We start from the raw sequence: 13,944 nt of genomic DNA, 5'->3' as shown, positions 1-13,944 counted from the left end.
GCCGCTGACAACAACAGAAGCGGACAAAGAAGAACACGCAGCAAATGGACACAAAGAAAAGACAACTGGGGCGGCGAGGAGAGAGAAATTTAAAAATATAAAAAGAAAAAAAAAAAAAGAAAAAGATTAAAAAAACTGATTTGTTAAAAAAGTTTTAAATTTAAAAAATCTAAAAAAGAGAAACAGTTCAATGCTGCTAAGGCTTAAGACGCTGTTTTGTGAAGCCAGTTGTGTATGTGAATTGGCAGTCTCTAAGGAATGTAAGTTGACAATATATTTCTATTTTGAATGCTACAAAAAAACCCCACACTCTTCTGTCTTAGGTGGTAGCCATTAGTCATGTATGGCTAGTTAAGTTTAAATTAATTAAAATTATATAAACTTTAAAAGTCTCCTCTTCAGTTGCTTTAGCCACATTTCAAGTAAAAAAAGAAAAGAAGAAAAGACATTGTAGGAAAAAAGAACAGGTGGAATAAACCAAAATCTTAGATGCTATCTTTCATTCTCCCCACTTTTAGAAAAGCATAGGCTGATTATATTAATAACTTGCAAAGAGAATCGGGATACACGGTGCTTTGAGACCGCGAACGGTAGGCACTGCCCTCAGATGAGGGGGACTTGAGGCCCCTGAACTATGCTCGAGAAAGAGACTACATTTTGCTTCTCTACTTACTTCTCCTGACACTGTTCCAAGAGGTGCAACAGCATTTTAAATATCTTCTCAATATCCTAGAGCGGCGAAGAAAAGGAAGTCAGGAAGGGTGAGATTTAATCACGATGCCACCACCTCTGCTAAAACAAAGCCAAAGAAAGTCCAACAGAACTAAGGTGCAACATGATTTTTCTTTCTGTGATCAAGTTTTAAAGTGCTAAAGCATGGATCTTACAGTATTTAGAATAAAATTGAGGATGTAAATCACGCCACTTTTCCAGCCCACAAATGTGAAAGGCACAAGAGCAACCACAAAGCTATCAGCTTTCGCAGCAGGCTCTGAGTCACGTGCGCAGTCCGAAGGAGCAAGAAGCTGCTGTTAGACTGAACTCTACTTACTGAAACAGAATAAACTCAAGGCAAGCAACCTCTTAGCCCTAAAAGATGGTGCCTTCCCCCCACCCCCAGTTCTCTCTGGAGTGCTTCACCCCAAGGGCTTTTCAGAAAAGACGAACTGCAAACTTGCAGTGTTTACTTTTCAAGCTACTTTTGCTCAGCAAGGACTTGAGTCCATGCCAGACGACAAACCTCAAGATTCATGCTGGAGATTTTCTGAAGTCCTTGAACCCGGTAGTAAGTCCCTAGGAAGCAGTCCAGAATATGCGCAGGGAAACCTATCAGGTGTTCGACAAAGGTTTCCATATAGGAAGCCAAGTTCCTCAGAGGCAGCACACTGAACCAGGACCGGAACAGGTGCTCATCCACGTTCAGCAGGTATTCTTTCCTGGACATCAGATTAAGTAACTTCTTCCTGGATAAGAGAAAATAGGAGCAACAAAGAGGGGTAGCAATGAGCTCGGTTAAAATATACTTAGGGTAAAATAAAAGTTACAAGGGGTCTAGAAAGTTCAAAATTTTTAAATTATTTAAAAGCTAAAGGGGAAATAAACAAAAAAGAGTAAATCAAATGAAACGTATCCAAGTGAGCTCGGCAACGGCCTTTAAATTACGCTGGCTCCATCAACACTGTAGTAGAGACCCAAAAAGAGAACGATCAGAAAAATAAATAAAGCAGCGTGCCACTGACACGACCGAGGCCACAAAAAGCAGACTCAAGACCATTCCTGCTGCAAGAGTAAGACAGCTTCTCAAGACCGGGGGGTCCGTCATCACCTGCCGTCAGCAGCTCAGGGTTTTCTATGTGATCTATACACCACTGGTGGGTATTTAAAATGTACGTGACTTATAGAAATCCTTTTAATGTCAAACACTTATAATTTCAAAAAGGTTCTGATAATGGTGGAAAAAGAATAACCATTTAGCTCACCATTAGACTTTCTAAAAATCTACAGGCTGGATCCTACCGGAGCAGGGGAGGGAACTGGGGGACAGACAGGACTTGGACTAGTGCCCTTACCAAAAGACAAAGGAAACAGGGCTTGTTATCTCTATTTGGAAACAAATAACAGTATTTAATTTTTTATATTCAATGTTTACTTATTTTTGTGTATTTACGTTTGATTCATCTTTTCACTTTCATGGGGCTGTGCTTTCTGTGTCTTCTCTAAGAAATCTTTGGAGAAGCGGACGTGGCTCAAGCAAATGGGCTCCCATGTACCATATAGGAGGTCCAGGGTTTGACGCGCAGGGTCTCTTGGTGAAGGCACGCTGGCCCGTGTGGCGAGCTGGCCCACGCGGAGTGCTGGCCTGCGCAGAGTACTGCTCCACACAGGAGTGCTGGCCCACGCAGAAGTGACTGCCCACACGGAGAGCTGGTGCAGCAAGATGATGCAACAAAGAGAGACACGGGGAAGTGGATTTGGCTCAACTATAAGAGTGTCCGTCTACCACATGGGAGGTTCAGGGTTCAAACCCAGGGCCTCCTGACCCGTGTGGTGAACTGGCCCACGCGCAGTGCTGATGCACGCAAGGAGTGTCGTGCCACGCAGGGGTGTCCCCCGCGTAGGGGAGCCCCACATGCAAGGAATGCGCCCTGTAAGGAGAACCACCCTGTGCAAAAAAAAAAAAAGCACAACCTGCCCGGGAGTGGTGTGGCACACAAGGAGAGCTGACGCAGCAAGATGACGCAACAAAGAGACAGATTCCCAGTGCCGCTGACAAGAATACAAGCGGACACAGAAGAACACACAGCGAATGGACAAAGAGAGCAGACAACTGGGGGGGGGAGGGAAAGGGGAGAGAAATTTTTTAAATAAAATAAATAAATAAATCTTCAAAAAGAAGAAAAGAGAGAGAATAAATAATAAGAGACGCAGCAGATCAGGGAGCTGAGGTGAAGCAAGAGAATGATCGCCTCTCTCCCATCCCGGAAGGACCCAGGATCGGTTCCCAGAGCCGCCTAATGAGAATATAAGCAGATACAGAAGAACACACAGCAAATGGACACAGAGAGCAGACAACTGGGGTGGGGGTTGGGGGGGGGAGGTAGAAATAAATAAAAATAAATAAATCTTAAAAAAAAAAAGAAATCTTAGTCCACTCCAGGACTGGGTTAGGTAGACTATCCCAAATATTTAAGGATTTCCCCACTGTGTCCAATGAGAAGTCAACCACCACCCTTCCCCACATGCAACGTGTCTTTGTCTTTTCTCCTCTAGCTGCTCTCACGATTTTCTCTTTTATTTATTTATTTATTTCTCTCCCCTTTCCCACCCCACCCCCCCAGTTGTCCGCTCTCTGTGTCCATTCACCGTGTGAAGATTTCCTCTTTGCTTTGGTTTTCAGCAGACCGTGAGGCGTTGGACTTGGGTGGGGTATCTCCGTGTCTGTCCTGGCTGGCGTTCAAGGAGCATCAGGGTCTGTGGCTAACGAAGTTTGGAACGCTCTCGGCCATTTCCTCTCCAAGTATCTCTTCTGCTTCCTCCCTTTCCATCTCTCCTTCTCTCGCTTCACTCCCAGGTGTCAGTCCACTGGACAGCACCCACCGACGGCGACCGCTCTGCCCTGCAGCTTCTCCTCGTGCTTCCGTTCGACCACTGCTCTTGACCAGTCTTCGAGGTCCCTGATTCTTTCCTGTGTGGTGCTCAGTCTGCTATCAAGCCTTCAAACATCGTCTTCATCTCTGATAATCACATTTTTCTTTCTGGCATTTCCACCGAGGATATTTTCAGTCCTCCTCTCTCTGCTCAAATTCCATACTTGTTCATGCAGCTTGTCTATTGTTTTCCATGAGCCCCTTTAAACTAGCGATCACAGTTCTTTTTACAGCCCTGTGTGAAAATCCCAGTACCTGGGCATCAACTTCCTCCCTTGAGCACTAGCCGCTGCTGTGGGGTTGAGTTTCTGAGATGAACCCGGCTGCGCTGTCGCTGTGGTTAGACTCCGTTCACCGGAGGCATCAAGTCTTTGAAGGTGGGACCCTGACGGTCCCTTGAGCAGAAGTTAGGATCTGAGTGCCTAAAGGGAAGCCCCCCTTTTCCTGGCAGGCTCTGCAGGTCTGCGCCTGGCGGGGTGGGGGGCCAGCACACGGCCGCTCTGCAACCGCAAGGCCCCACGTGCGAGGCAGCGCTCTCCGTCCTCGGCCAACTTCAGGCGCCAGGCGTCCCCCAAACGCCCCCGGGGACGGCTCCCTGCGTGTCCCCAACAGGAAGACGAGCCTCGTGTCCCCAGCAGGAAGGCGAGCCTCGGGGCCGGGGAACACTGTCTGTCTGGGCTGCTTTGGGCCCTGGGGACCTTACCGGAGGTCCTCGGTAAGTATTTGTTAAGTAAGAGCACGAATCTCCGTTTAGTCTGTTGGGGAGAGGAGCTTCCCAGCCAGGGGAGGTTAACAGCCCATTTTGCTGAGAAGGATGAAACTGTGGCCTTAACTTCTGGGCTGCTAGATAACCTAGCATTCCGTCTTCTACAGAGGTTATACTTAAAGGGAAAGTTGGTGGTTACCTGATTGGAAACTCAAAATAAAGATGCTTTTATTTCAACTTCTAGGGAATCTGGTTTCCCACCAGGGGAATTAGGGAAATTTATAGGAAAGACAGACAATTTGGACTAAAATACACTTTGTTCTAAGTTAGTGAAAGACTCTAGGCCTGTAACAGGAAGTTTCCATACTCTGGCGTGCGCCAACCCAGGTGGCGGGCACACACAGGGCCTGGCACACAGGAGCAGCAATGAAAGCCCGAACAAGCCGCATCTGACCCACCCTGACCCACTTCCATGACAGGCCGGGTTATCTGAGGGGTGGTCCCAGAATCACTTCTCGGATCAAAGGAAGGGGCCTCGACTTCCCGCCTTTACAAAGGCTCCCAGTTTCCTCAGGAATAATTCCATGATCCATTAGCCTGAAACACCTCAACAGTAATTACATGTGGAATTTGCATGACTTGACACATGTCACAGTGAGAAAAAACCACGTAAGTAATATGTACATGTGTAACTAAGCACTAAATTAAATATCTGACCTCTGAAAACATGTAACTTTGTTTCCCCAAATATTTTTTTGGCTCCTATTTTCTAGGGATGAAGATGGATGTTCTTACATTTGGGTCAAAGGTCAGGATGCTACTATTGCTATGCTTTAAACTGGCATTATATAAACATATAAATGACCTACAATGTGTAAACCCTCTGGGGTAGCAGTTCCACTTTTAGGAATTTATCTTAAGGAAAAAATTAAGCAAGGTATAGAATAAGGATGCTCACACTAGCATGCTCACAAAATGAAAGTGTTCAAACAGTCCAAACGCCCAACAAGAGAGAACTGGCTAAATAAGACGTGGCGATTCTTTAAATGGCACTGTGAACAGCCATCGCCGTAACAACGTAAATAGCATTTACTGGCAGTAAAAAGCTGTTGAGAACACACAGCTGAATGAAAAGAGCAAGTTTCAAAGTAGAACACGCTGGGAGACTGGGGGCGGGGGCAGGTGTCGCCTCTTCCGTCGCCGTCCCCTAGCGCCGCGCAGATATGGCACCTGTCGCCGGCACGTGAAGATAGGGACCTCAGAGCACGTCCTTGACCACCCACGGGAAACTGTTATAACAGCTGCCATGCAGAAATACCCCAATCCTATGAACCCAAGTGTGGATGGAGGTGACGTACTGGACAGACACACAGATCCCTCTGGAAAGTTGCACAGCCACTGATTTCTCAGCAGAGAGTGGGGACCGCCTTCCACTGTGAAATCTCTTATTGGTGCAGCAAGAACCAAAACACATGTGCAGGAACATGCAGCAGTAGATCCGGTAGCGAGAACAATGGAACTTAAATCTACTAATATTTCATTTACAAATATGATCTCAGTAGATGAGGGACTTACATGCAAACCACATTCTCAAGACCCAGAAAAAACTGTTTTGACTCAAAAAGCCGTCATCACTGTGAAAGGAGTCAGCCTCAGGAGCTACCTGGAAGGACTGGGCAAGTACAATTTCTTCCAATGCTAATAAAGGCTGAGAAACACTGGAATGGATCAGACATAAATTAAATGCTGAGATTGAAGAACTGGCAGCTTCAGCAGCAGAAGCATAAAGACACCAACGGTGGCGGTGGCATTTGTAGAGAAATGATAATGAAAATTGGTGTACAACATTGGATCCCCCAGGTCTTTCCAAGCTCGCAATATATTTGTTATTTAAAGAAAAAAATACAACTATATTTTAGGTAGACTTTTTTGTAATAAGCTGAAAAAAAAAAATAGACCACACTATCATTTGATTTTGTTTTGTTTGGGTTTGTCTCTTGGAGCTTGTTTGAAGCACACAAAGCACCAGCACAGCCACACTTGGATAAAGTGCGGCTGAATCGTGACCGACAGAGACGACCCCGGCCCCTGTGGGGCTTCCACATCCTTGCTGGCATTCTTCGTACGCTTTGAATTTTCAGAGAAATCTGTATCAGTTACTTTCATAATTAGAAGCAGGAGCACAGATCCCACGAAGACCCCCCCTGCCGCGGCTCCACCACTTACCCATCGGATACTCCTTCCCGGAACTGGGAGAAGGAGATTCCTTCGAGGGCCGCCCAGGTGTCCTGCGGCTGAATCCGGAAGTCCTTTCCTGGCGGGGAGAGGCGCATGAAGTGGTGCAGCACCGGGAGCGTGGGAACCCAGCAGTCAAGCCTCTCCTGCACGCACCTGTGGTACAGGTGTACCAGGTACTCCCGCCAGCTGCAGAGGGAAGGAAGCCCACGTGAGCCGAGGGCGGCCAGGGTCTCCCCCAGCCTGGGGACGTGTCCCCACGGTGAAGAGGAGCTGCTAAGGTTGAGGCCGGCAGACTGCTCAGAAACGCCCATTACGTGGGCCACGGGGGCTGCCGAACGCGCCAGGCATGTAACCCGCTTCTCTCACTGAATCCCACGACCAACTCCCAAGGGTGTTTCACGTGAGGGCAAAGGAAACAGGTTCAGAAAGGCTCAGGAATTTACCCGAGGCCCCCCGTGGCAGAGCTGGGATTTGAGTCCAGGCATTCTGGCCGCAGAAAACCTGAAAGTCAAGCGACCTTTTCAACACAAGGGCCAAGGCTGTAGGAGCCCTGGATTTCCTACAATTACAGAACACGAACGCAGCGTGATATTTTTCAATACCTGCGCTTTCGTTTACTTGCCACCATTTGTCCTCGTCTCAAAATGTACAGCGCCTCGCTGGGGGTTTTAGATTTGTAAAATTATTAGGCAGGTGCTCTAAAAGGACCTGCTGATCAGGGAAGGCTACATCATAGTAGTCTCAAGTTCAAATCAAACACAGCTGTAGAAGATGCCATGGCAATACCCTGTAATCCTCAGAGCCCAAAGAGGATTGAGTGTGCTCCCCACCAGCCCAAGGGCAAGCCGCACGGGGACAGGCCATCGCCGTGCTCACGTCTGCGCAGGGCACAGCCCAGCAGGCACACGTGAGCGAAGGCCAAGGGTGTGGGGAGAACGTCTAAGTTACTTCTGCAAGAAGCTTCTCATTTGACTTCTTCAGGTAAGCACGATGTCACAACACCTCTCCACCAAACACACATGACCCCAAGTCTGTTAGTTATGCTGCATTAAGTTTAAAGAAAGTGGGCTGTTTAACAGCATTTATCATATGAAAAAATTTTAAAATATTATAATATTAATATATGCTGGGGAAAAGGCTAGAACAGGGGTTCTTAACAAGGGGATCATGAGCTTGAACTGAAATTCAAAAAAATAATATTATTAAAAAAAAAAAAGAATATTATGAGGAAGCGGATGTGGCTCAATCGACTGGGCTCCCCTCTGCCATAGGGGAGGCCCCGGGTTCGGGACCCAGGGCCTCCTTGTGAAGGCAGGCTGGCCTGCGCCGCAGAGAGCCGGCCACCCCCGCCTTCCAAGAGCTGGCGCAGCAAGATGATGCAAAAAAGGGAGACAAGCAGACGCAGAAGAATGTGCAGCAAACGGACAGAGAGCAGACGGCGAGCAATCAGCAAGGGGGAGATAAATAAATAAATAAATCTTAAAAAAAAAAAAAAAGAACATTGTCCTGGGAAGTGGATGTGGCTCAAGCAACTGGGCTCCCGTCTACTATAGAGGAGGGCCAGGGTTCAATGCCCAGGGCCTCCTGGGGAGGCCAAGCTGGCCCGTGTGATGAGCTGCCCCACTCAGAGTGCTGGCCTGCCTGGAAAGCTGGCCCGCACGGAGCACTGCCCTATGCAGGGGTTCTGCCCCGCGCAGGAGTGCTGGCCCACGCGGAGAGCTGGCGCGGCAAGACGACACAACAAAAAGAGAGAAGAGATAATAAGAGAAATAAATAAATCTTAAAAAACAAAGAAAGACATTATCTTGTGGGGACGTGTTGGTGTGGGTGTGACGTATCTATTAAATAATACACGGTATAGCGTGGACTTCGTAAGGGGTCCCTGGAGCAAAAAAGGTTAAGACCGCCTGGGTTAGAGGGAAAAATACTGAAAGGAACAGCAGCGGGTGGTAAAATTACCAGTGGTATTTATTTCTCCCTTGTGTGTTTTCAACCATCCTACGACATTCATTCATGTAGTTAAATAAAAATCATCACAAATGGCTATAAAACCTTCTGCCAAAAACAAAAACAAACAAAAACAACCTGTAGATAAAAATCATCACAAATGGCTATAAAACCTTCTGCCAAAAACAAAAAAACAAAACCAACCTACCTCAGGGCCATTACCCGGGTGTGGGCCAAGTCTCCGTGAAAGGTGTTCGCTGAATTGGCCTCCCAGGAGAGAAGGCGGCAGACTGAGTAGAGGTCACTTTTCGACAAGGGAAAGCTGAACTGTCCCACCGAGAAAAGGACAATCAGGCCCATTCTCAATTTTCTCTTCACTGGGCAGCCTTCGGGGAGAGAGTCCTCAGCACCTGCTTCTAGGAACGGCGCCATCTGCTTTTCCAAATACTTCCACAGGTCGTTCTTCACCTGAGCCCCGAAGAAAAGAGGCACGTGAACCCCAGAGGGCCAGGCTGTCCCCCCACCATCCTTCCTGCAGGGCCGGCTGGGCAGGGGCCCGGGCCTCTGGGGGGGCATCCTGCCTCCCCGCCGAGCCCGAGCAGCTGCTCACCTGGGCCTGCCCAGTCCGAGAGCCCCGGCTGCCCAGGGCCCCCTGGAGCTGCGGGAGCAGCGGCGGGGGGGGCCGGACCCCTGAAACTTACAAGGGTTCGGCTGTCCTCTTAGCAGCGGCTCCCTGGTCTGTCTCAAAACCAACCCAGGGGAAGAGGATTTGGCTCAATGGATAGAGTGTCTGCCTGCCACGTGGGAGGCCTCCCGACCTGTGTGATGAGCTGGCCCGTGTGCAGTGCTAATGCACGAGAGGAGTGCCTGCCATGCAGGGGTGTCCCCCACGTAGGGGAGCCCCACATGCAAGGAGCATGTCCCGCAAGGAGAGCCGCCCGGTGCGAAAAAAGCGCAGCCTGCCCAGGAATGGCGCCACACACACGGAGAGTTGACACACAAGATGATGCAACAAGACACCGATTCTGGGTGCGCTGATAAGAATACAACGAGACACAGAAGAATATACAGCGAATGGACACAGAGAGCAGACAACTGGGGGGCTGGGGGGAAGGAGAGAGAAATAATAAAAAATAAATCTTAAAAAAAAAAACAAGCCCACCCTGGGCCGCGCCGTGGTGGGAGTGGAGGTGCGGTAGAGGAGGGGCCCACCCCTCCTTGCCACGCTGTGCCGGGGGCTAGGCGAGGTTGGGGACCAGCCCCGGGGGTGGGGGAGCTCAGGTGGGCAGCAGGAGGAAGACGGTGGGGACGGCAGGGAATTCCCAGGAGGCGGCAGCAGGAGCCGAGGGCCCGGAAGGGCTCCCTGCGCCCTAGCCCCCACCCCAGCCCGCCGGGTGGAGGGGCCGTCCGGCCACGAGCGGGTGCGGTGGCGCTGCTGGAGCCAAACGCGCAGCCCCGTACCTCGCTCTCTTTGTACTGCAATGTGCTCCACAGCTTCGGGCCTCCTTCATAAATCATGGGCACTCGGACGACCGAGTAAAATTGCTGAAACTGCGTGAAAAAGCTCTTTAAATTGATGGCGTTCCACGGCTGGAGGATGCTGAACATGTTGTCCAGCATCACGCATGCAGCCATCTGCTTCCCTCTCAGCAGGTCCCTCCTCGTGCCGTCGGTGATGAGTCTATCCACCCATTTCCGGAATGTGCCGGGAGGCCGCCTGCAGATGATGTCGTCGTACTGATGCCAATCTAAGAGGGGAAAGAAAGAAAAGTCTTCATCCTTAAGGTCATCAAAACGCATGTGACCCACACACCCACCCGAAAAGGTTCATCTCCACTGGCCGGAAGCCCAGAAGGAGCGGGTGAGAGGAGGGGAAGGAAGGAAGGACAGCTGGAACTGTCAGCAGCCGAGTACAATCCGACATCACCCCCTGCCACCCGGACTCAGATAAGCGGCTTCTGGTGTCGGGTCTCCCATGCAGGAGTCGCTGCACCTGGGAGCGGCAGGGACCACAGTGCTGTGCCACTGGGATGAGAGCGAAATTCGAGGTCACGGAATCCAGGACACACTCTGAACCCACCTCTGTCTGACCCTATGGCTAAACAGACTTCGTAAATGAGCTCCTTAAAAAAATGATTGCTGGGAAGCGGATTTGGCTCAAAGGATAGAGCATCCACCCACCACATGGGAGGTCCAGGGTTCAAACCCAGGGCCTCCTGACCTGTGTGGAGCTGGCCCACGTGCAGTGCTGATGCACGCAAGGAGTGCCCTGCCACGCAGGGGTGTCCTCCGCATAGGGGAGCCCCACACACAAGGAGTGCACCCCGTAAGGAGAGCCACCCAGCACGAAAGAAAGTGCAGCCTGCCCAGGAATGGTGCCGCACACACGGAGAGCTGACACAACAAGATGACGCAACAAAAAGAAACAGATTCCCAGTGCCACTGACAAGAATACCAGCGGACAAAGGACACAGCAAATGGACACAGAGAGCAGACAACTGGGGGGGGGGGAGGATGGGGAAGGGGAAATTAGTAAATAAAGATTGCTAAGAGGTAAAAGATTTTATGCTGAAACAACAAAAAGAAAAACAAAACAAAAATGACAATAATTAAAAAGAAATAAAAAGAAAAAAAAGAAAATATAAAAAAGAAAAAGAAAATAAACAAACAACAAAACTAAAAACAAAACCAAAAATGTTATGCTGAAAAAAGTTACTAGGACTTCTGTTTTTGCCCAAGAGGCAATAACTGGGACAAAACCACTCAAAACTAAGAAAAAAATGGAAAACACCAATAAAACAACTGTTTTCAAGACACTGGAGGGAAGTAGACTTGGCCCAGTGGTTAGGGCATCCACCTACCACATGGGAGGTCCGCGGTTCAAACCCTGGGCCTCCTTGACCCGTGTGGAGCTGGCCCACACACAGCGCTGATTCGCACAAGGAGTGCCCTGCCACGTAGGGGTGTCCCCCCTGTGTAAGGGAGCCCCACGCACAAGGAGTGCGCCCCGTAAGGAGAGCCGCCCAGCGCAAAAGAAAGTGCAGCCTGCCCAGGAGTGGTGCCGCACACACGGAGAGCTGACACAGCAAGATGATGCAACAAAAAAAGAGACAGATTCCCAGTGCCACTGATAAGGATAGAAGCGGTCACAGAAGAACACACAGCGAATGGACACAGAGAGCAGACAACTGGGGGTGGGGGGGGAGGAATAAATAAATAAATAAATCTTTAAAAAAGAAAGACACTGGAAAACAGGCAATGAAGGAGCCTGGCTGCCAAGGGATGGGGAGCGAGCAAGCTGAGCCCTTCGATCGCCCGAGCTTACAGCCTTAAGAAATTTCTAGGCCGCTGCCCTGGGAGAAGGGCAGGTGAAGCCCAGGACAACCTGAGCCGAGGAGGTGGAGCTGAGGGTCGGGGAGACCAAGACAGAGCTCCCGGGGCAGAGTACCAGGAGGGAAAGAATCAGAGAGAACCCAGAGCTCGGCAGAGGGTCCCCTCAGATACACATCAGTGTCCGGCACAGCCCACGTGTGTGGGGAAACTACCCAAGGCCAGGGAAAGACCACCCAAAGGGTGAGAGGGGACAGTGCCAGCGATCACACGGGACAGGAGACGGGACTGGGTCCCACCAGCCAGACCAGGAAACAGGATTCTCAGCAACGGGCAGCGTGCTTATCAGTCTCATGTGCCCTACATGAAACGCTGTTCTTTCACCACCCAAAACTCTTAACAGCAAGACCAGAGAGGATCAAATGGTATCCAGGTAAGTCATCTGCACCCCAGAACAAAGATCTAGAATATTTATAGGGGGAAGTGCATCTACTGGCTCAAGTAACAGGGATCCCATCTATCATGAGAGGTCCCGGGTTTGATTCTCAGGGCCTCCTGGTGAAGGTGAGCTGGCCCATGCGGAGAGCTGGCCTGCACGGAGAGAGGTGCAAAAAGATGACGCAACAAAGGAGACACAGAGGAAGGACAACAGGAGATGCAGGAGCTTAGGTGGCTCAAGTGACTGCGCGCCTCTCTCCCACACTGGAGGTCCCGGGATCAGTTCCTAGTGCCTCCTAAAGAGAAGACGAGCAGACAAGCAGACACAGAGAGTGCATGGCAAATGGACACAGGGAACAGAAGCAAGTGCAAAAATATGATGGGGGGGGGCGATAAATAAAAATAAATCTTAAAAACAAAAAAGAATATTTATAGGTATACAAAAATAACCAGCATCCCATCCTGCAAGGCAGAATTCACAATGTCTGGCATTTAATAAAAAATGACAAGGCATGCAAAGAAGCAGGATGCAAAATGACTAGCTATCCACCAGCCAAAACCAAACCAGAACTGACCCAGATGTTAGAATTAGCATTAAAACAGTAACTAAAAATGGTATTTTATACTTTGAAAAAGCTACAGGAAAGACTGAACATGTTAAGTGGAGACACAGAAGACATAAAGAAAGACCCCAAATAAGACTTCTGGAGATGAACTACAAAGGAGTGCCCTGCCATGCAAGGGTGTCTTTGGCATAGGGGAGCCCCACGCACAAAGAGCGCACCCCGCAGGAAAATAAAAAAGCGCAGCCTGCCCAGGAGTGGCGCCACACACACGGAGAGCTGACGTAGCAAGATGACGCAACAAAAAGAGACACAGATTCCCGGTGCCGATGACAAGAAGACAAGAGGACACAGAAGAACACACAGCAAATGGACACAGAGCAGACAACTGAGGGGAGGGGGGAATAAATAAATAAATAAAATCTTTAAAAAAACAAAAAAAAAACAGCTGCCAGGCAGAGGCCCTTGTGCGCTGACCCTCTCTGGGCATGGGAATTTCTTGCTCAGGGCCACCTGATTGGAAGAGCTAGTATGAAGATTCACCCCGGGTGGGCAGAAGGTCCCACCCACTTCCAGACATCAACTGAATCGTGCACTTAGGCCATGTCCATACGGCAAAAACCGAGCACATCAAAGTCCGCCCAGCTGGCAGCTTACCTCCTGAGCCCACGAGGGAAGACTTTATGTTCAAACAGCGGTTTATGTAATCGCCTTCCTTCTGCTGATGCTGGTAGATGAATTCGTACTCTTCACGGCCCTTGTCACGGACAATGACATATTTGTAAGGAATGAATTTGTCCAGGTTCTTCCTGGAAATGCAGGCACTGCCTTCAACGAGCAACCCATCTTCGTGTAAATCTCTGTAAACAAACAGGGTATCGGCTGGTTATCCAAAAAGTCTACCTAAGAAATTTTAGTTCTTCTCAAACACAGCATAAAGCACAGACCCAAAGCTTCTAGAACAAGCCACGGGCTCCAGACAGAACTGAGAAAAAAAAAAGGGCCATGGTAAAACATGTTACAAGTCTAAAGAGGTGCTCGACCTACTTGATTGAAAAATCATGAACTACTTTTC

General features: G+C 49.4%; 1 protein-coding gene and 1 pseudogene across 3 annotated transcripts in view; one reads left to right on the top strand and one right to left on the bottom strand.

Annotated features, from left to right (window-relative positions):
* Positions 1–13,944, bottom strand: part of RNF213 (ring finger protein 213) — a 130,144-nt gene that overhangs the window by 87,467 nt on the left and 28,733 nt on the right. For all 3 annotated transcript variants that reach the window (XM_058284850.1, XM_071210838.1, XM_058284849.2), the window contains exons 8-13: positions 13,527–13,729; positions 10,000–10,286; positions 8,747–9,006; positions 6,580–6,777; positions 1,241–1,463; positions 674–729 (exon numbers count right to left, since the gene is read on the bottom strand). In XM_058284850.1, the coding sequence (XP_058140833.1) occupies positions 674–729; positions 1,241–1,463; positions 6,580–6,777; positions 8,747–9,006; positions 10,000–10,286; positions 13,527–13,729 (1,227 nt within the window). The remainder of the gene's footprint in view (positions 1–673; positions 730–1,240; positions 1,464–6,579; positions 6,778–8,746; positions 9,007–9,999; positions 10,287–13,526; positions 13,730–13,944) is intronic.
* LOC131275111 (PRELI domain containing protein 3B pseudogene) lies at positions 5,608–6,178 on the top strand (annotated as a pseudogene).

Source organism: Dasypus novemcinctus, chromosome 21 (assembly GCF_030445035.2).
Source record: "Dasypus novemcinctus isolate mDasNov1 chromosome 21, mDasNov1.1.hap2, whole genome shotgun sequence".
Classification (NCBI taxonomy): domain Eukaryota; kingdom Metazoa; phylum Chordata; class Mammalia; order Cingulata; family Dasypodidae; genus Dasypus; species Dasypus novemcinctus.
Note: the sequence above shows the minus strand (reverse complement) of the source record. Positions and strands in the feature narration are given on the sequence as shown.